General features: G+C 41.6%; 1 protein-coding gene and 1 pseudogene across 1 annotated transcript in view; both read left to right on the top strand.

The window, feature by feature from the left end:
* LOC129528115 (chondroitin sulfate proteoglycan 4-like) overlaps positions 1–4,378 on the top strand; it is a 58,061-nt gene extending 53,683 nt beyond the window's left edge. Inside the window, exons 4-5 of the mRNA XM_063700446.1 lie at positions 1,812–1,962; positions 2,295–4,378. Of these exons, the coding sequence (XP_063556516.1) occupies positions 2,752–3,489 (738 nt within the window). The 5' untranslated portion in view covers positions 1,812–1,962; positions 2,295–2,751 and the 3' untranslated portion in view covers positions 3,490–4,378. The remainder of the gene's footprint in view (positions 1–1,811; positions 1,963–2,294) is intronic.
* A 276-nt stretch (positions 4,379–4,654) lies between these two features.
* LOC115931228 (uncharacterized) lies at positions 4,655–5,403 on the top strand (annotated as a pseudogene).
* The last annotated feature ends 14,541 nt before the right edge of the window (positions 5,404–19,944 follow it).

Genomic DNA, 19,944 nt, shown 5'->3' on the forward strand with positions numbered 1-19,944 from the left:
TTTAAGTCTGCAGAGGTTTCTGTTGCCTTTTGTTTGGCTATGCCCTCCCCCCATAGGTGGAGTCTACAGAGGCAGGCAGGCTTCCTTGAGCTGACGTGGTCTCCACCCAGTTCGAGCTTCCCAGCCTGGCCGCTTTGTTTACCTACTCAAGCCTCAGCAATGGTGGGTGCCCTTCCCCCAGCCTCAGTGCTGCCTTGCAGTTTGATCTCAGACTGCTGTGCTAGCAATGAGTGAGGCTCCGTGAGCATAGGACCCTCCGAGCCATGCACGGGATATAATCTCCTTGTGTGCCGTTTGCTAAGACCATTGGAAAAGTGCAGTATTAGGGTGGGAGTTACCCAATTTTCCAGGTGCCATCTATCACCCCTTTCTTTGACTAGGAAAGGGAATTCCCTGACCCCTTGTGCTTCCTGGGTGAGGCAATGCCTCGCCCTGCTTTGGCTCACGCTTGGTGAGCTGCACCCACTGTCCTGCACCCAGTGTCTGACACTCTCCAGTGAGATGATCCTGGTACCTCAGTTGGAAATGCAGAAATCACCCATCTTCTGCATCGCTCACGCTGGGAGCTGTAGACTGGAGCTGTTCCCATTTGGCCATCTTTGCTCCTCCCGCCTCTTAGTCCATTTTCTATTGCTTATAACAAAATATCTGAAAATGGGTAATTTATAAAGAAAAGTAATTTATTACAGTTATGGAGGCTGAGAGGTTTAATGTTGAGGGGCCACGTCTGGTGATGGCCTTCTTGCTGATGGGGACTCTGCAGAATTCCAAGGCAGTGCAGGGCATCACATGATGAGGGAGCTGAGTGTTCTAGCTCAGGTCTTTCTTCCTCTTCTTATAAAGCCACCAGTTCCACTTACATGATAACCCACTAACCCATTAACCCATTAGTCTATGAATGGGTTAATTCATTCATGAGAGCAGAACCTTCATGACCCAATCACCTCTTAAAGGCCCCACCTCTCAATACTGCCACAATGGGGACTAAGTTTCAATATGAGTTTTGGAGGGGACCAACATTCAGACATTTCATAGCAAGATGAAATGATATGATGTCTGTGATTTGATTCAAAATGATCTATGGGGCAGAAAAGTGGGTAGGAGTATATATGCAACAAGACTTGTTCTGAGTTGATTATTGTTGAATCTTCTGGCAAGTTAAGTACAAGTTTCTTATAAACTTTCTGTGATATTATACAAATACCTTAGATATTAGTTTTCTCAAAATCAATGTGCTTTTCTTTTTCTGGTGAATAGATCATTTTCATAATAGAATCCCCTAGGTTGGAAAAATAAGTTAACTACATTTTTAATGTTTCTGCATTTAGATGGCTATGTGCAATAATTTGAGCATGAGTAAAGTGAACTCTCAAAGGACATGTATCTCTTCCAGTTAGGATATATGTCAATCCTTGTATCACCCCTGAAACCAGGAGCCAATTTATCTTACTGTTTGGTCAGGTCAGTGAAGGGTTGATATTATGCCAGCACGTAGAGTGTGAGAACACTGGCTGGACTGCGGAAGATTCCTTTACATTCACGGCCTCCTCCCCATCAGCAGCCCTGGGACCCGAGGAGTTCTGTTTTACTATTTCATATGATATCAATGAGCCTGGTCAGCAGAGTTGTCTGCTTGCAAATACAGGTAATGCCACCACAATATGAGCAGTGCCTAATCTATAATTATTAAAGTAGGGAGAGTTTGGAAATAAATCTTTCCCTTTTTAATTGTCAATGCCATGATATCAACCTTTGAAATAAAGCTTAAACAGTTATAAAAAATTATTTCTTTACACGTCCTCTTTCTCCAGGTCTCTTCTATTTTATCTCATAAGCTTAAACAGTTGTACTGGGAGAAGGATGACAACTTAGCTTTAAAGAATTTTATTTGCACCTCCAAGTGGGGACTTCACTGTGCCCATGACAGAAAACTGTGGATAGAAAATGAAAATGACAAATAGGGTAAGTTCTTAAAAGGAAAGGGGTATTGAAAGCTGCATGTTTCCATGGCAAGAGAAAGTCCGGTAGTAGATAAATTATGAAATTAACATTTTATAAATGAATATAAAAGATTTTAAAGCTCAGTTGCCTGAAATGTTGGCTTAATTGTGTGTGAATGTGTGTATTTAAAATGTATTTATTTAGTATGCCTTGGGTAGCAATGCTAATTCAAGTACTTGAGCAACCAAAGTGTTACAAGTAATCCACTAAGACAAATTTGAGGGAAAAAGAGCTTTACAGTTGTCATCTAAAAGTCCTAATGAAATGCCAATTTGTTCTTTCTGGTTTAACAGGAGCTTCTGTCAAGGAGGGAGACAAGGTTCTAATTGGCCGATTTAAGTTAGATGCCTCCAACCTCTTATTTAAATTGCCTGAATCTCAGTGGTCTTCCTGTGAAATTTGGTTCCAAGTGACATCTCTTCCTCACCACAGAACAATTATGGTTGGAAAAAGAAATATTACCAAAGGTAAACCCAGTTTCTATCAGTATATAATTAATAAATTTGGAATTACATACATTCATGATGACTCTGAATCACTGGCTGATAATTTTACCTTTGTCGTTTGGCCAAACCAAAAGAACAAGTCCACCACCAAGCCAGAAGCTGACTTACTTGAAGAGATGTTTAATATCACCATCTCTCCAGGTAATATTATTATAATGACCAGGCACCAGAATTAAAGACAAAGGGGCTTCAGTTGAAAGTTCTGCAGGGCAGTAGGTTGGCTGTGGGACCTGAACATCTGAAAATGGAAGATCTGGACAGTCCTCCAGATGAAATCAGATATATGATCATCCGTAATCCTAATAATGGCTTTTTGGCAATGGCTTACCTTCTGGACACAGCTGTTCACCATTTTACACAAGCTGGCATTGATAACTCTCAGGTGTGGTTCATACAGGATGGAAGCCCTTCCTCTGGAATGTTCTACTTTAGTGTGACAGATGGTGCACACCACACCCTCTATAAACTCTTCCACCTGGATGTCATTCCCATCTCCATCAGCATTGTGAACCTTACTGACCTACTTCTCCCACAAGGCCAGACAACCATCCCCATCACCAATGCTCACCTGTCAGCCATGACCAATGGAAGGAACCCCCAAATCACTTACATGATAACATGGCCCCTCCAACATGGGCACTTGCTGATTGAAGACCAGGTGGTCACCAACTTTGGACAGGAAGATTTGGATTCAGGAAGATTCTTTTATCACATGACAAATCTCACTGCCACACAGAACCAGCCACAGTTCTCGCTGTTTACATCAGAAAGCAACCTGACAGGACAAACACTGAACATCAGAGTACAGCCTTTACTGCGAGTTATGCCAAACCTGAAAATTGCTGACAGAGTGGCTCATCAGCTGAGAAGAAGGGACCTAGATGCTACCGTGTTGCAGGAAGTCAGGGACCCCGAACGGAGGGACTGGCTGAAGCCATGGCAGAAGAACATAAATTGTGAAGATTTCATGGACATGTATTAGTTCCCCAAATTAATACTTTTATAATTTCTTACACCTGTCTTTACTGCAATCTCTGAACATAAATTGTGAAGATTTCATGGACACTTATCACTTCCCCAATCAATACCCTTGTGATTTCCTATGCCTGTCTTTACTTTAATCTCTTAATCCCATCATCTTCGTAAACTGAGGAGGATGTATGTCACCTCAGGACCCAGTGATGATTGCGTTAACTGCACAGATTGTTTGTAGAGCATGTGTGTTTGAACAACATGAAATCTGGGCACCTTGAAAAAAGAACAGGATAACAGCAATGTTCAGGGAACAAGGGAGATAACCTTAAACTCTGACTGCCAGTGAGCCAGGTGGAGCAGAGCCATATTTCTCTTCTTTCAAAAGCAAATGGGAGAAATATCACTGAATTTCTCAAGGAACATCCCTGAGAAAGAGAATGCATCCCTGAGGGGAGGCCTCTGGAATGGCCACTTTGGGGTTGGTAGTCTTTTATGGTCGTAGCTGAGGGATGAAATCAGCCCCCATCTCCCGTAGTGCTCCCAGGCTTATTAGGATGAGGAAATTCCCGCCTAGTAAATTTTGGTCAGACCGGTTGTCTGCTCTCAAACTCTGTCTCCTGATAAGATGTTATCAATAACAATGCGTGGCCGAAACTTCATTAGCAATTTTAATTTCGCCCTGGTCCTGTGGTCCTGTGATCTTGCCCTGCCTCCATTTACCTTGTGATATCTTATTACCTTGTGAAGCATGTGACATCTGTGACCCACACCCTATTCGTACACTCCCTCCCCTTTTGAAAATCACTAATAAAAACTTGCTGGTTTTACGGCTCAGGGGACATCATGGAACCTGCTGACATGTGATGTCTCCCTCGGATACCCAGCTTTAAAATTTCTCTGTTTTGTACTGTGTCCCTTTATTTCTCAGACTGGCCGACACTTAGGGAAAATAGAAAAGAACCTATGTGAAATATTGGGGGTGAATTTCGCCCGATACTATTGAGCTTGCTAATATGACTGACAGTGATCCCAAATTTGTAGTGACAGAGTCCCCTGTACATAGAAGGCTGGGACGAAGAGGGGTTCTACAGCACAGTGATAGAAAAGGCTACTGTATTCACTCAGAGGGACATTGACCAAGGGTGGCTGGTATTCCACCCACAGGCATGGGGATGCTGAACAACTCCTTCACTTTCTTGCTCAGGCCAGATCATGTACAGCCAGTGATATGTTATAGTGCCGCCTGACCCCTCACTTTTGCAAACATTTACACCAGATGTTCCTTTATTTGTCACTGGAAACAACCTTGTAACCTCAGTTCTCTCTCAGGAAAAGCCTGTGATTTCCTCAGGACTTGCAGCATAGACAGAAACTTTAGGGAAACTGACCCAGACTGGATGGCAGAAAGCAGATCCCTGGGGACAGCACAGTGGTGAAGAGCCCAGTGTGGATGGCAGAGTCTCTGCCATCAAGGTCATTTTGCCACCAGTCACCACTAATAGTCAGCTTTTGGGCACCCACGCAGCCCAGAGAGAGCAGTTACCCTCTGATGGTCATCATACCCTTGGCTGCCGTGGTCTTTGTGCTGAAAGTGGCTGCAGTGGCCATGTGTGTCTGGTTGTTGAGCCAGAAGGTAGAAAAGGCAAAACCCCTTATCAAGCCCCAGACCAATCCGGAACACACAACCCCAAGTCATAGGCCACAAAGGAGCATAAAGGTTCCCACTGTCACAGTGACACCCCTTCTGCACAGCTCCAGAAGCCCCCCGGTCTGTCTTTTCAGGGCCCCGCAGTGTGAACAAATGTCTTCTCCAGTGGCCGAGCCAGTGGACAAATGTGCTGCTTGGGAGACATGGATGAACCTGGTCAAACTCCGCCGACAAACCAACCCAATGCTGAAGCACAACCAGTGCTGGGTGTAGATTGAGGGCTCGCATTTCTTACTGACCACCTACCATGTGTCAGGCACTGGGATAGGCATTGGGATATAAAGCAAATAAATGCTGGTTGGATCACCTGAGAAAAGTCAGGCCCTGCTAGTGATTCAATGTTCAATCCTAGCTCCATGGTTAGATGTTGCGGGGTGGTTGATTGTGACTTGTACAACACTCATGGGCTTTCTGCAATGGGCTCTGTGTGTCGTCTTCTGGACCTGACTTTCTCAGTATACATCAGTTGGTCAATATTTAAACCCTTTACTAAGGTAGTACAGAACATGTTAGCCCCACTGAGAATGCTAGTATTAACCTGGGGCATAGAGTTAAAGGAGGAAAGCTTTGAATACTTTACACTGAGAATTCCCTCTGAGTGAGTCAGCAGGAAGTGCAAGAACTATTTCAGCATGTAGAAGAGGTAATTTATCACATCAATGGGTATGTTTACGTAATGTTTTTCTGTAATGTCTTTTCCTCATTGGAGTCTCTAGGTTTGATTTCCTAGTGCAGGAAATGCCTCAGTGCTCTAGGTAGTGTTGGGACAGTCTGGCCCCTTTTGAAATTATCTACTGAATACATTGTGTTTCATCAGGAGGCTTTGTCTATTTTAATTTATAAAATCAAGCCTAGAATAGAAAGATTATTTGAAGCCCTACGGGACAGAAAAGTTTGTTGAATGTTTTTGTGATGCCTCAATTTGGCTTAACTTTACAATGAATTAAAATAATGGTCCAGGCCCAGTGGCTCATGCCTGTAATCTCAGCACTTTGGGAGGCCAAGGCAGGCAGATCGCTTGAGCCCAGGAGTTTGAGACCAGCCTGGACAACATAGTGAAACTCTATGTCTACAAAATAAGCAAGCAAACAAACAAACAAAAAAATTAACCAGGCATGGCAGCATGTGCCTATAGTCCCCAGCTGCTCTGGAGGCTGAGGTGGGTGGATCGCCTGAGCCTGGGAAGTTTGGGCTGAAGTGAGCTGTGATATATGAGATTCTGTCTCAAAAAGAAAATAAATAAATAATGTAATAATGACAAATTTGTATTTGCATTGTCTAATTGAGCCTACTATTGACCAAGTGAAGCTTCAGTTTCTGTAATTCTAAAATGAAGATATTAGTACTTGCATTAGGAATGCTTTGGGCTGCAAACCTGCAAGATATCCTCTATCAGTGGTTCAGGTTGGAGACTGGCAAGCTTTTTCTGTAAAGAGTCACATAGTAAATATTTTAGGCTTTGTAGGACATATATATATTCTGTCATACATTCTTCTTGCTTTGTTTCTTTTTAACAATCTTTTTTTTAAAAAAAGTAATTCTTAGTTATTGGACTTGGCCCACATACCATAGTTTGCCAATCATTGATGTAGGTAATAGATGTGTTGAATTATCTCAAGTAATGAACATGCTGGGGGTGGGCATTCTAAGACCGGTTCAGTAGTTCAAGAATGGCACCAAGGACTGAGCTCTTCTGTTCCTTCTGCTCTACCTTCCTTAAGCTGTTAACATTTCATTCTTTTATTTAATTCCTTGCAATTGTAAGATGTTTGCTAAAGCTCCGAGCACTACAACTACATTCAAAGGCAGGAATCATAGTGGAGGAGAGAGAGATAGAGGATGGCAAAATGGTTTTTTAAAAGAGTTTTTTTTTATATTTTTAGTAGAGATGAGATTTCACCATGTTGGCCAGACTTGTCTCAAACTCTTGACCTCAGGTGATCCACCCACCTCGGCCTCTCAAATTGCTGAGATTACAGGGGTGAGCCACCATGTCTGGCTGAGACTCTTCTATTATTATTATCATCATCATGTTTAATCTTGTAAGAGGAGTTTCTCCCTAAACTTTTTTTATGTCTCATTGTCTAGAAATGGGCAACATGACTTCCATCCCTTGACCAATCACTGGCAAAGGAAAATGGTGTCCTCATAACTGACAGTCTCTCCCAGGGCTGAGGGAGGAGTCTACTAACTCAGAGATCAATGGATCAGCCTACCATGTAATTAGGGAAGGATGGGGGGATAGCAATTCGATAGACAATGAATAGGATCTATTAAAATACTCTTCAAATAGTGACATACTTGGGAACCAAAGATTTTGATCTTTCATATCAGTGTCTTATATCGCCTTTTCATGTTTTAAGGATTTTTCCTGAAGCCAGAGGCCAGTTTTTCTCAATAGGGGTTGGAAGGCCATGATGGGGTTGTGTGTGAGGGGAGACATGCCACCCAGAGTACATTTGGCAAAGGCTAGGGACATTTGTGGTTTTCAAAGCTGATAGGGGAAGGATACTTCTTGCATCTAGTGGGTAGAAGCCAAGGAGGCTGCCAAACATGCAAAAATGCACAGAACAGCTCTCACAACAAAGAATTATCAGGTTGAAAATGCCAACAGTGCAGAGATTGAGAAACCCTGTTTAAGTCACAATGAAGAGTTTTCCTGTATAACCAATGAAGGATAAACTTATTACCAAGTCTAGGCAAAAAGTATATTATAAAAACTTCATGGTAGAGTGAAAATCCCACAGTATATTTGAAACTCTGATTGGCTAGTGGTATACATGAACATTTAAAAAAGAGGATGTATTAAAAACCAAGCAAAACTCGACAGCAGGCTCATTTCTTCATATTATTCATCTAAGGAAAATATTTTGCCTTGTGTTAACAGGTGGAACACATCAGAAGAGTAAAAATGAGACAGAAAATTCACAAAGGTAAAGATGAGGTCAAAGTGTCCCCAAAAGTCTGATGCCTCTAATATGTTTCATATGGAAAAGGTTTTGTTCTCACCCCATCTCTTTTCTGTTCATCTGAGTCACACTTCCCTCCCAACTCAATTTTAACTGCTCTTTAGGAAAACACAATTCACAGTCTACAGAATAAATGAAATCATAGCATGTTTGGGCCTAGAGATGACTACCCAAGCCTTAAATACTTGGATCTAACGCCATGGACAACTGTTGCTGAAGAACATTTCTCTACTCTTCTTCCAAAAGTGCTTTTATCCAGTGTCTGTACTTCTGAATCGTATAGTCCCTTTCAAGTGTTTTGTTTAAAAGGAGGAGGAATGAGAGGCTTAACCCAAGCTTGGCTTGGTCATTATGCAACTCCAGAATCGTTCTTAGGACTGTTTTAATCCAGGCACTTAGAAGGAGTAGGATGGCAGTGTGTGCCTGAATCTGCACATGCAGGGGAGGTCGAGGAGCATCTCTAAATCCAGTAAGTGGGTTTTGTTCCCCATCAGCTGGGCAGGGAGAATGCCTGCTCTTTGTGGAAAAGCCAGACATACTTGGCTCAGTGTGTATGTGGGCCTCTTCCTTGCTTCAGCCACAATGTCTCTGGAGCTAGGATTACCATCCTGGTGAAACAAAACAGTCTGGCTTCCCCTCCTCTTTTTCCTCTTAATTTTGCAACTGCACACATAAAATTGGTGTCCATATTGGAAGGAGATACACACAGATATTTAACAATAATAATTCATGTTATTGTTTGTGAGTGTGCCTGCTGGAGCCAGAATATCAGTGTGAGATCCAGATGTCAAACCTCAGTGATTAATCAAGTAATTAACAGAGAGTTTGGAAAGTTTTCTTCTAGATGCTCTGGAATATTCTACTGATTTACAGATGGGTTCAATTAAAAGGAAATAATGCTTACCATTTGGTGCTGGCTCAAAGTGTGAAAGAAATATTTTTGGCAAAACTTCATTTAACATTGAAAATTGAAGTTTTAGAAATTGAAAAATCTGCCTGAAATGGCTTGTCCCATATGCAGAGGCATAACGGAATAGTTTTGACTCTTTGTCATAACAGAGTCACTGCTTCTTAACAAATGACTGGTGAATAAATAAGTGTATAGCAGAGGTTAGTATCAGAAGACTGGAAGGTTTTTGCTTAAGAGAAGGTATACTCTGGGCTAAGCTGGGAGTGGAGAGTCTCTCTTTTTTTTTTTTTCACCTCCTGAAAACATTTTTTCATATTAAGAGGTCTTGGCAGATTCCAACCTTTAGCGGTTCCTTCTCAAACATCTGGGTACATTTCCTTATAGTCCTGCATTAATTAGGTGAGGTGAAGGTGACACAGAAGCTGGCTTTACTCTCTGGTTCTTCAGATTTCTGGAGCTGAAGTGGACACATTTGGAGGGTAGATGGAAGGTGATGGTACATATCAGGTGATGGATCCTGAATTTTGGATGGGACTGAGCTATCCACTCCTGCATCATTCAGAGGCATCATAATTAATAATGAGGTTTAGCCCTGCGCGAGAAGAGGCATGAGGATGAGAGTGGGCTGGGAGCCCACTGTTTGGCATGCTGAATGATGGATCTTTTGCTTATGATACACAAAAACACCATTGGCTGTTTCATAGAGACCGGGTTGAGGCTGCCTTCTCATAGAGATCTACAAACATTTATAAGGCACCTCATGTATATGAAATGCTAGGTCCTCCCCCTGGTCTGAAGATGCAAGATGGTAACCCTCAAGGATCTTTTTGGTCTGCTTCTTCTAGTAGGCCCTTCTAAAGTCACACTAGAAGTGCCAGGACAGATGAGGATATGGGAGAAAGAGGACAAAGACACGCAGAGCTTAGGACAGGGCTTTGTGTTTTCACTTCGAGTGCTCATAAGTGAGTGCTGCCCATCCAGAGGGGCAGCAAGAGTTGGAACACAATGGCCCACTGTAGTGTGTCCCCCACCCTCCATGTTTCTCAGCCCAGCTTTGCACTCCCTGTCCCTTGGTGTGCCCCAGGTCTGGTGACATGGCAGAATGGGTAAATAATTGACTCTGGGTCTGTTTTGGATCATAGCCCTCTATTTCCTAGAAGTGTGACTTACTCAATTTCTCTGAACTTAGTTTCATCAGTCAAAAATATGGGGATAGTGATATTAGTACCTACCTCTCTGGGTTTTGTTAGGATTTAGTGATATAATCACCTGATATTAATAGAATAATAATAAGCATACAGTATTTTCAATGCATCAGGCACTATACTAACTACTATAAAAGAATTTTCTTACCTAGGGTTTTAATGCTCTATAAAAGAACTAATCTATGAAGTCTCTGAATAAACCAGAGGCTCATATTCTACCCAAAGTGGTATATTACTGGTAGTGGAATTTCAGGTGAACGATTTAGGATAGAAGAGGTGTGTTTAGGAAGGGAACTTCCCAAATGCTCAAACTCTACCTGGCATGCAGGGCCGTTTCCTTGGTCCTTGGATGGAGACTTGGTAAGAAAATGGATGAAGGAAAGAGCACGCCAGGAACATTTGCAAGGGGCAGACTCAAGCTGAGAGAGATTGAGAGTTCTTTACCTTACAGAGGGGGCTGAACCACTGATAAAATACCCTGCCCTATTTGCTTCCTGTTCAAGCAGGGATCACATCTGCACAACCCCGTCCTGGATGGGAAACCCTTACCTGCTCTTCCCTCCTCCCAACCCGGTTGGTCTCAGGCTTTCATCAATTGGTAATTTATTTTTTAATTCCAGAATTAACAAAGGACTGTCACTTAAAAAAATTAATATCCCTAGCAAAATTTAAAGTATCCAACTATCACTGTAATTCCATTTTTTAAAGTAAGGGCAGAATCTTAGAACAAAGAACTTCATGGTGGGAAGAACAGATTTTTATGAAAAATTCTCTTTGTCCAAATTTGACTTTGGCCTGGGAAAACCTCAGGACACACCAGCAGGGTCAGGAATTCACCTCTGGAGGCCATGCTTATGGGTGCTTTGATTAGAGCAGAGGCAGAAGCCGGGGCAGAGGGGAACTCAGGTTCCTCAATGTTGGTGGTCTTTAGAAGGTGTGGCCAGGTGTCCCTGGTACATGTGTACATATGCGGTAAGGGAGGAATGGGAGTGAGAGTGAGGGGCAAATTTGCTGCTTAACGGTCTAGAGAATAGCAGTTCCATGGATATGCAACCTGTGCAGCCATACAGGGCCCATTCTCAGAGGGCTTTGGTTTGGTTGAATGCTCTGTGTCACATCTTGAAATTAGAATAATTTCTTAACAAGAGGCCCCACATTTTCATTTTTCACTGGGCCCCACAAATTATGCAGACGTTTCTGAGTCCTCATAGAATTTAATTGATAGTTGCATCAGACACCTCTTCAGCACAGTTTAGAATTCTCTCAGCTTTGCATCTGGCTCCAGCCTTAGCTGTGGCTACAAGTTCCAAGCATGTTTGCAGCCATGAGTGTGCACTGTGCCCTGCACTACCCACCTGAAGGCTCCTCTCTCTTCACTGCATGATGTTGGGAACTTGTGCTTGCACCACCCAGAAGTATGGCTCTGGTCCAGTGGAAAACTGAAGCCTATGGATAAATGCTTCCTCGTTTCATCTCCCAACTGAACGGTTCTGAAATTCATTCTCTGAGACTTCTCAGAACATCCTGAAGATTGAGCACAATACATCGGTGTGTAGACTCTTTTCCTTCCCTGTTTATCATCCCTGTTCCTCACTCCTGCTCCCATTCACAGATGAGTCTTTGCTTTTGAGGAAACCCATGCGAAGACAATAGTTTACATTCTCCCTGATTGTGACCCCTACGATTACAGACTCTGGGGCCGGGGATCCATTGCCTATTGACTCTTCCATGACCCTTAGGCACACAGTTACGCCTGGGTCACTTGCCTCCAGGACCCACTTTCTGCTAGGCCCCTTGCCTGCGGCAGCTCAGGTCTGTGGAGACACTGCTTTCGGCCCACAGTTGGCAGCCAGGGACCCCTGTGCCCATGAGGAGACTCTGGCCCAAGGCTGTCTTTTGGAATCATGTTGAGGGGACAGGCATTCACTGAACCATCTTCTAGCCGAACATCTCCTTACTCTTCAGTGCACTTTCTCTGCTGATCATGTTGGGTCCCAGAAAAAATAACCTTTTTACCCCAACTTTTAGCAAGACCAAGATTTATTGTATTTTGTAATATTTTAGAAAGGCTTCTTTTCATGCTTTTCATTTCAACATGGTTCCTGCCTCTGCAAAGACTACATCAGCTCTCTTCTTTAAAATAATAGCTTTATTGAGATATTTATATACCATAAAATCTACTCAATTAAAGTATACAATTCAATAGTTTTCAGTATTTTCAGAGTTATGCAATCATTACCACAATCAATTTTAGGGCATTTTTATTACGCCCAAGAATTCTAGTACCCATAGTAGTCACTTACCATTTACTCCCAGTTCCTCTAGCTCTAAGCAGCTACTAATCTACTTTCTGTTGCTATAGATTTGCCTGTTCTGGATGTTTCATATACAGTCATGTGCTGCCTAACAACATTTCAGTCAATAACAGACCACATATATGGTGGTGGTCCCATGAGATTATAATGAAGCTGAAAAATTTTTATTGCACAAATACCTACCATTGTGTTACAACTGCCTACAGCATTCAGTACAGTAATATTCTGGACAGGATTGTAGCCCAGGAGCAATAGGCTATACAATATAACCTGGACATGTAGTAGGCTATACCACTTAGGTTTGTGTAGGCGCACTCTATGATGTCTGTACAACACTGAAATGGCCTAACAATGCATTTCTCAGAATGTAGCACTATCCTTAAATGACTCATGACTGTGTATAGAATCATACAGTATGTAGTCTTTGTGATCACCTTTTTCAGATAGCATAATGTTTTCAAGGTTCATCTATGTTGTAGCATGTAGCAGTTCCTTTTTATGGCCGAATAGCATTTTGTTGCATGAGTATACCACATTTTATTTATTTATTCCTTCATCAGTTAATGAACATTAGGGTTGTTTCCATTTTTTGGTTGTTACGAATAATTCTGTGTGAAATATTCATGTGCATGTTTTTGTGTGGATATGTATTTTCATATGCATATGAAAACATGAAGTTGAAGAAATGAAATTGATTGGTTCATATGGTATTGTATATGTTTAATCATCTGAGCAACTGCCAGACTGTTTTCCAAAGTGACTACCATATTTTCCATTCCCACAAGCAGTGTATGAGGGCTCCAATTTCTTTACATCCTCACTATACCACTTTTTTATTTTAGCCATCCTAGTGGGTGTGAAGTGGTATCTTATTGTGGCTTTGCATTTCCCTGCTAGCTAACAATGTTTAACATCTTCTCATGTTCTTACTGGCTACTCATATGTCTTCTTTAGAGAACTGCTTATTCAGATCATTTGGCCATTTAAAAAATTGGATTATTTGTCTTTTTGTTATTACGTATTTTGGATACTAACCTTTATCATATGTATATATATATATATATAATATACAAAAATTTTCTTCCATTCTGTGGGTTGTCTTCTCACTTTCTTGTTGGTGTTCTTTGAAGCATAGAAGTTTTAAAATTTGGGAATGTCCAATTTACATATTTTTTTTGTTTCTTGTACTTTTGATATTATATCTGAGAAGCCATTTCCTATTCCAAAGTCGTGAAGATTTATGTTTATGCTTTCTTCTGAGAGTTTTGTAATTTTAGCTCTTACAATGAGATGCTTGACCCATTTTGAGTTAATTTTTATATATAGTGTATATAGAGTGAGGTAGTGATACAATTTCATTGTATTGCATGTAGATATCTAGTTGCCTCAGCATCACTTGTTAGAAAACTATTTTTTCCCATTTAATTGTCTTTGTGACCTTTCAAAAAGGAATTGATCATAAATATGAGGGATTATTTGTGTACTCCCAATTCTATTCCATTGATCTATATGTCTATCTTTATGCCAGTAGCAACGTGTCTTGATTACTATAAGTTTTGAAATCAAGAAGTATGAGTTATCCAACTTTGTTCTGTTCATTTTCAAGATTATTTGGGCTATTCTGGATTCCTTTAATTTCCATACGAACTTAAGAATCAGCTTGTCAATTTCTGCAAAGAAGGTAACTGAGATTTTGTTTGGGATTGCATTGACACTGTAGATAAATTTGGAGACTATTGAATTTTAACAATATTAAGTCTTTTCATCCATGAACATAATATGTCTTTCCATTTATTTAGGTCTTTAATTTCTTTCAATAATGTTTTTGTCATTTTCAATGTATAAGACCTGCACTTCCTTGGTTAAATTTATCCCTAAGTATTTTATTCTCCTTATTACAAATGAAATGTTTTCTTAATTTACTTTTGGGTTGTTTATATCTGTGCAGAAATACAGCTGATTTTTGTACATATTGAGCATCCCTAATCCAAAATGCTCCAAAATTCAAAACTTTTTGAGTGCCAACCTGATGCTCAAAGGTCATGCTCAAAGGAAATGCCCATTGTAGTACTTTGAATTTTGGGATTACGGATGCTCAACTGGCATGTCTATGCAAATATTCCAAAGTTCAAACAAATTTCCAATCCCAAACAATTCTGATCCCAAGCATTTTGGATAAGGGATATCCAACCTGTATATCAATCTTGTAACCTGCCACTTAGTTTAAATATTTTATTAGTTTTAATTGTTTCTTAGTGGATTATTCAGAATTTTGTATATACAAAGTCATGTCCTCTGCAAATAAAGATACTTTTATTTCTTCCTTTCTAGTCTGAGTGCCTTTTATTTATTTTCTTGCCTAATTACCCTTGCTAGAACCGCAGTACGGTGTTGAATAGAAGTCGTGAGAGTGGGCTTTTGTGTCTTCTTCTTCATCTTAGGAGAAACTTTTCTTTCTTTCTCCATTAAGTATATTCCTAGCTGTGGATTTTTTTTATAGGTGTCTTTTATCAGATTGAAGAAGTTCTCTTCCATTCCTAGTTTGTTGAATGTTTTTTTTTAATCATAAGGGGTGTTGGGTTTTGTCAAATGCTTTTTCTGCACCCATTGAGATGATCATGTGTTTTTTTTGTCCTTTATTTTGTTGACATAGTGTATTACATTCATTGATTTTTAGATATTAAACCCACCAATCTCACTTGGTCATGGTGTATAATCCTTTGTATATACTGCTGGATTTTGGTTTGCTAGTATTTTTTTTTGTGTGGATTTTCCCCCCACTATTTTATCACTCTTGCTATAAACCTCTGACTTTAGGGACATGAACTCAAGCCGAAGAGTGTGTGTTGAATAGACATCAAAGATTTTTAATCTAGGAAGGTTGTTGTGAAACAGAAGTAGAATGGATTGGGGCATTTAAAGTGTTTGAGTCTGTAAAGAGGAAGCTGAGATATTTTGTCTTGGTTTAGTGCACAGATCACATTTAGAATGGTAGCTGGCATTTGAGTAGGTCTCTGGATCAGAAGTATCTACCAGAACTATGATGGAGGTGTTGCCCATATGCTGTTCTACACTATTTGGCTGTGTCAGCTGCTGCCCCTGTCTCAGCCCATCCCAGATGAGAGTCGAAGTTTAGGTTGTTCTAGCAAGTTGGGAGAGCCAGGAGGGATCATGCAAGCTTTGTTTGCTTTGAGGATAGAACATGCAAGCATTGCAGGATGTTAACATGGAAGAGTCTGCTGAAATAGTAAGACAATAGATATCACAATTCAAAGCAAGGGTCTTCAGTACAATGTAATATTTCTTAAAGGAATGATAGAAAACAGGCTAGATGACCCTTAAACCCCTCATTCACATTTTGAATGAAGAAGACTCAGGAATTAGAAGCTGGTGAAGAAAAGTTTAGAGAAAACTGCTCTTTTGCCTGTGTGTTACCCCACCTCTGCCCTCAAGGAAGAGATGAGAGTGCTTGGACTTTAACTTAAGCTTAGGAAAAGAGGTTTCAAGGGGCCTACATGCAGACCTTAGTGTATGTCCCCTGCATCTGAGGAACACAGAATAATCTAAGGGCAACAGATAGAATGACTAGTTGCTTGATAGTGGCACAATGAAGAAGTGTTCATGGTAGGAGGCCAGATCTTCTGGAGTCTGTCAGGCCAATGAGAGAATATGTGGATGTTTTATTTAAACCAGAAATCCAGAAGCCAGAGTATAAGCTGGTGTAGAGTCATCTCAGATCCCATTGAAGAGAGTGGTCCAGAGAGAAGCCAGGTGACTGCTGGATTTCTAGGGGATGAGTACAAAGAAAGCAACCAGCCAGAGAACAATTGCATTTGTCCTGCCAAGGGAATTTTGGATGAAAGATCTCCAAAATCTCAGAGGAACTATGTTAGAGCTCACAAGAAAGTCAGCTTTCAACATCTGCAAAAACAGAGATCCAAAATTCTAAACCTTATGGAAGCACCAGTTGAGTAGAATTTTCTGCTCCCCTAACCTACTCATCCTTACTGAGCTTGAACCCGGAAGTGGTTGAAACTGTCATAAGCCAAAGGAGGAAGGTCAAATAGGAGGGAAGAAAGAGTCTTTCCTCCCTTGACAGACCCAAATTATAAGAGGGGGAAAAGCCTCAAGCTAAAAGCAAATTTGAAATTTTGACTATTACATGAGGCTGGACATTTTAATGCTAATCTGAAGTTGTAATTTATGACTTGAAATGACCCTAGAACTGTGGGTACTGGATCAGAAAATTCTTGAGGACTTCCTCTGTCCCTGTCTGAAACAGTTGGCTTGGTCCTGCAGAGCTGACTGAAAGGGGCATTGGGAGGCAAAAATTGTTTCCTGCTTACCCTCTGTCCTGCTTGTTCAGCATGATGTTTACATGAGAATGATTCATTTCTATTTAGTAAAATCTTACCTCTCCTACAGGGCTGAGTGCCAGATGCTGTTGATTTTCATTTCAAAATTTGGTTTCTCTAAAATAATACCCTATCTACATTTTACTTCCTCCAGAGGTCCTTGTCTGACCACTTCAGTTAGATGTGATCTCAGTCACCATAATGAATATTTGCCCTTTTTGGCCACTGAGCATCAGAACCACCTCCCTATGTCTAAGAAATGTCTTCTTTATGAGGGGGAGCCAGCATCCAGGAATAGAAACTGAAATGCCAGGTACTCCCATTCCAGCCTCCTTGCATCTCATGTGCAAACATGTTGCCTAAATCAGAAACCAGCAGTAGAAAGAAGCAGGGGCTGTCCACAATCTATATTCTGGTGACAGGTGGCAGTAGCAGAAGCTACATCCAATTTCCAGAGGCAACAATGACAGAGAATAGTGCCCAGAGTTGTTGCTGTTGGTGAAGCCTGCAATATTTGTGCCCAGTGGTGGCCACAGAGTCTTTGTCAGACCAGTTCTGCGGTATGAGTTTGATAATAGTTACTGGATCTGTAGCCACCAAGACCATAGTCATCAGGTAATTTTGGACTTACAAAAAAAGTTGCAAAAATAGTACGGAGAATCCGCATGTACCCACACCCAGCTTCCTTTGATGTTAACATCTTGTGGAACCATGGTACAGTTATCAGAACTAAGAATCTACTATTGGTATAACAGTACTATCTAAACTGCACACTCTATTTGGATTTCCAGCAAAACCACAATCTTGAACATTGAACACCACGGCTAGCAACAGTAGGAAGCTGTTACTACCCTCATTCAGAAAGGATAAAAGGAAGGATTGGTTCCTGGATCATGGAGAGTATGGCTGCTGGGAGCTGTGACCTTCAGCAGATAGAGGTAGCCAGCCTTGCTAGAGCACGGGAGGGAGGGAGCTGGGGCACAGGTACTCCCATGTCACCCTCAGGCCTTTTTCTGATCTCCTGCCCGTGGCTTTTATTGACTGAACCCAACCAGAATCCATAGGGCCAGCTTGCTCTTGATTCAGCCCACAGACAGCAGCTTCCCAGGGTAGACAGCAGGGTAGACAGTGGATTTGGAGGTGCACATGGAAGGCGTCCAGTACAGGACAGACAGCTGATGTGTGGCCAAGTAACCCTAGAAGCCCGCTTTCCTGACTTGAATCATCATGCTCCTTCTACCTCACCACACTGCTGCCTTCTCATTTTCTCCTCTCTAGGCTAAGGTTCTTTTTGTTATAGATGAAAGGAAAAGCTTAGAGTTTTGCAAACTGAGAGGGGCTCATTTTGGTCTACATTCCACACATTCTACCATACAGAAAGCCCTGGGCCTTCTCTCCTGCTTTTCTTGGGTTTCCTCCCAGCTCTGGAAGCCAGAAGTCTATCTTGAGACCCCTCCATCCTGACTCTCAGTGGCTCTACTTCTAGATAGAGGGCTTTGCTGAGCAGTTCCTCCTAATGAACACAAGAAAGCCCCCAATAATTTTTGTGCATGTGTGCAATGGAAAAATAAGCCTCGTGTTGCTTTCTGAGTAAGTGAGGTTTGCTTTCTTCCTGGAAAGAGTTTTATTCTCTGAGACTGTTATTGCCACAGTCAATTGCAATCTAGGAAGCTGCTTTCAGAAATCCTCTCCTATGCTTTGGAATGTAATTGAAAACAACTGTTCTGCTTCTGCTAAAACATATTCTGCTTCTACTGGAACCAATATTGCCAACCAATCAAGGAGAGGGTGAGGGAGAAATGGTTTGGGCAAGGGGAGGGGGAGATGGTGGTTGGGCCAGAGCAGGGAAAAAATAAGGTTTATAAGTTAGGAGAAAAAAATATATAATTTGAGGTTTCCATGTAGAATACATTTCCATCAGAGCTGCCTGGATGGCAAAATAGGTTATGAGGTAGAAAATCTGGGTGACTTTTTAGAGTGACAACATAGCGTCAGATCCAGGCAGCGATAAGACGAGTCCAGAGCAGGACTGGAACACTAGCCTTCTAGGAGCAAGTGAGTTAAAGACAGGTGTTTACCCCACCTGCTCTAAAGAGCAGGAGACAGGGGAGACTATTTCACAGAGCTATGGGGAAGACACAGGGGATGTGCTCTGAGCTTTCAGAAGGAACCCTGCCATTGACTTTCTAGTCATCAGTCTCACTTCAACAAGGCAGATTAGAATGCTCCTCCCAACATAGCCTTTGCCTTTTGTTTCCTACAGGCCTCATACTCTCTAGCCTTAGACTTTCTGTATGAGTCATAATTTTCTTCCTAGGAAAATGACCTATACCAAGTGCAGATGCCCACTGGGTCTTTGCCAGGTAGGTCTACACTTGGAATATGTCCCTCCATAAGCAAAGTACTTCCAACCCTGCAGGCAGAGTGGCTGGAGAGTCTCCCAGTAGATCTGACACGCATTCTCCAGTGCCTTGAAGAATAGAGGATTTGGGGGCCAATTTGAGAAGACAGGGCTCTTACATGCCTTTCCTTATAAGCGATAGAACATATTCCTCATTTCATAGGAGAGATATCAGAGTTGAACACATTCAGGAACATTAAAAAGGACATTGGAGGTAAAATGACAACTGTTTCTTCCTAGAGCTTTTTATAGTTGTAACATTAGGCATGAATGTGAACTGATGCCAAGCCCTTTGGGTAAATATTTTAGCAGGGAATCTGGGCCTCTGAGGAGTCAACAACAGGCTGGACCCTGGATAAGAATATGAGGGGCAACTCCCCCTTTTCTGGTCTCCCATAAGACTCTGTAGTCCTAATTAATCTCCAAATGTAAACATTCCTGTTGTTGTGGAACTTATGAGAGGCAACTAATAACTAACACTTAGGGGGCCAGATGCAGTGGCTCACACCTGTAATCCCAGCACTTTGGGAGGTTGAAGCAGATGGATTGCTCAAATCCAGGAGTTCGAGACCAGCTTGGGCAATGTGGCGAAACCCTGT

Source organism: Gorilla gorilla, chromosome 19 (genome assembly GCF_029281585.2).
Source record: "Gorilla gorilla gorilla isolate KB3781 chromosome 19, NHGRI_mGorGor1-v2.1_pri, whole genome shotgun sequence".
Classification (NCBI taxonomy): Eukaryota; Metazoa; Chordata; class Mammalia; order Primates; family Hominidae; genus Gorilla; species Gorilla gorilla.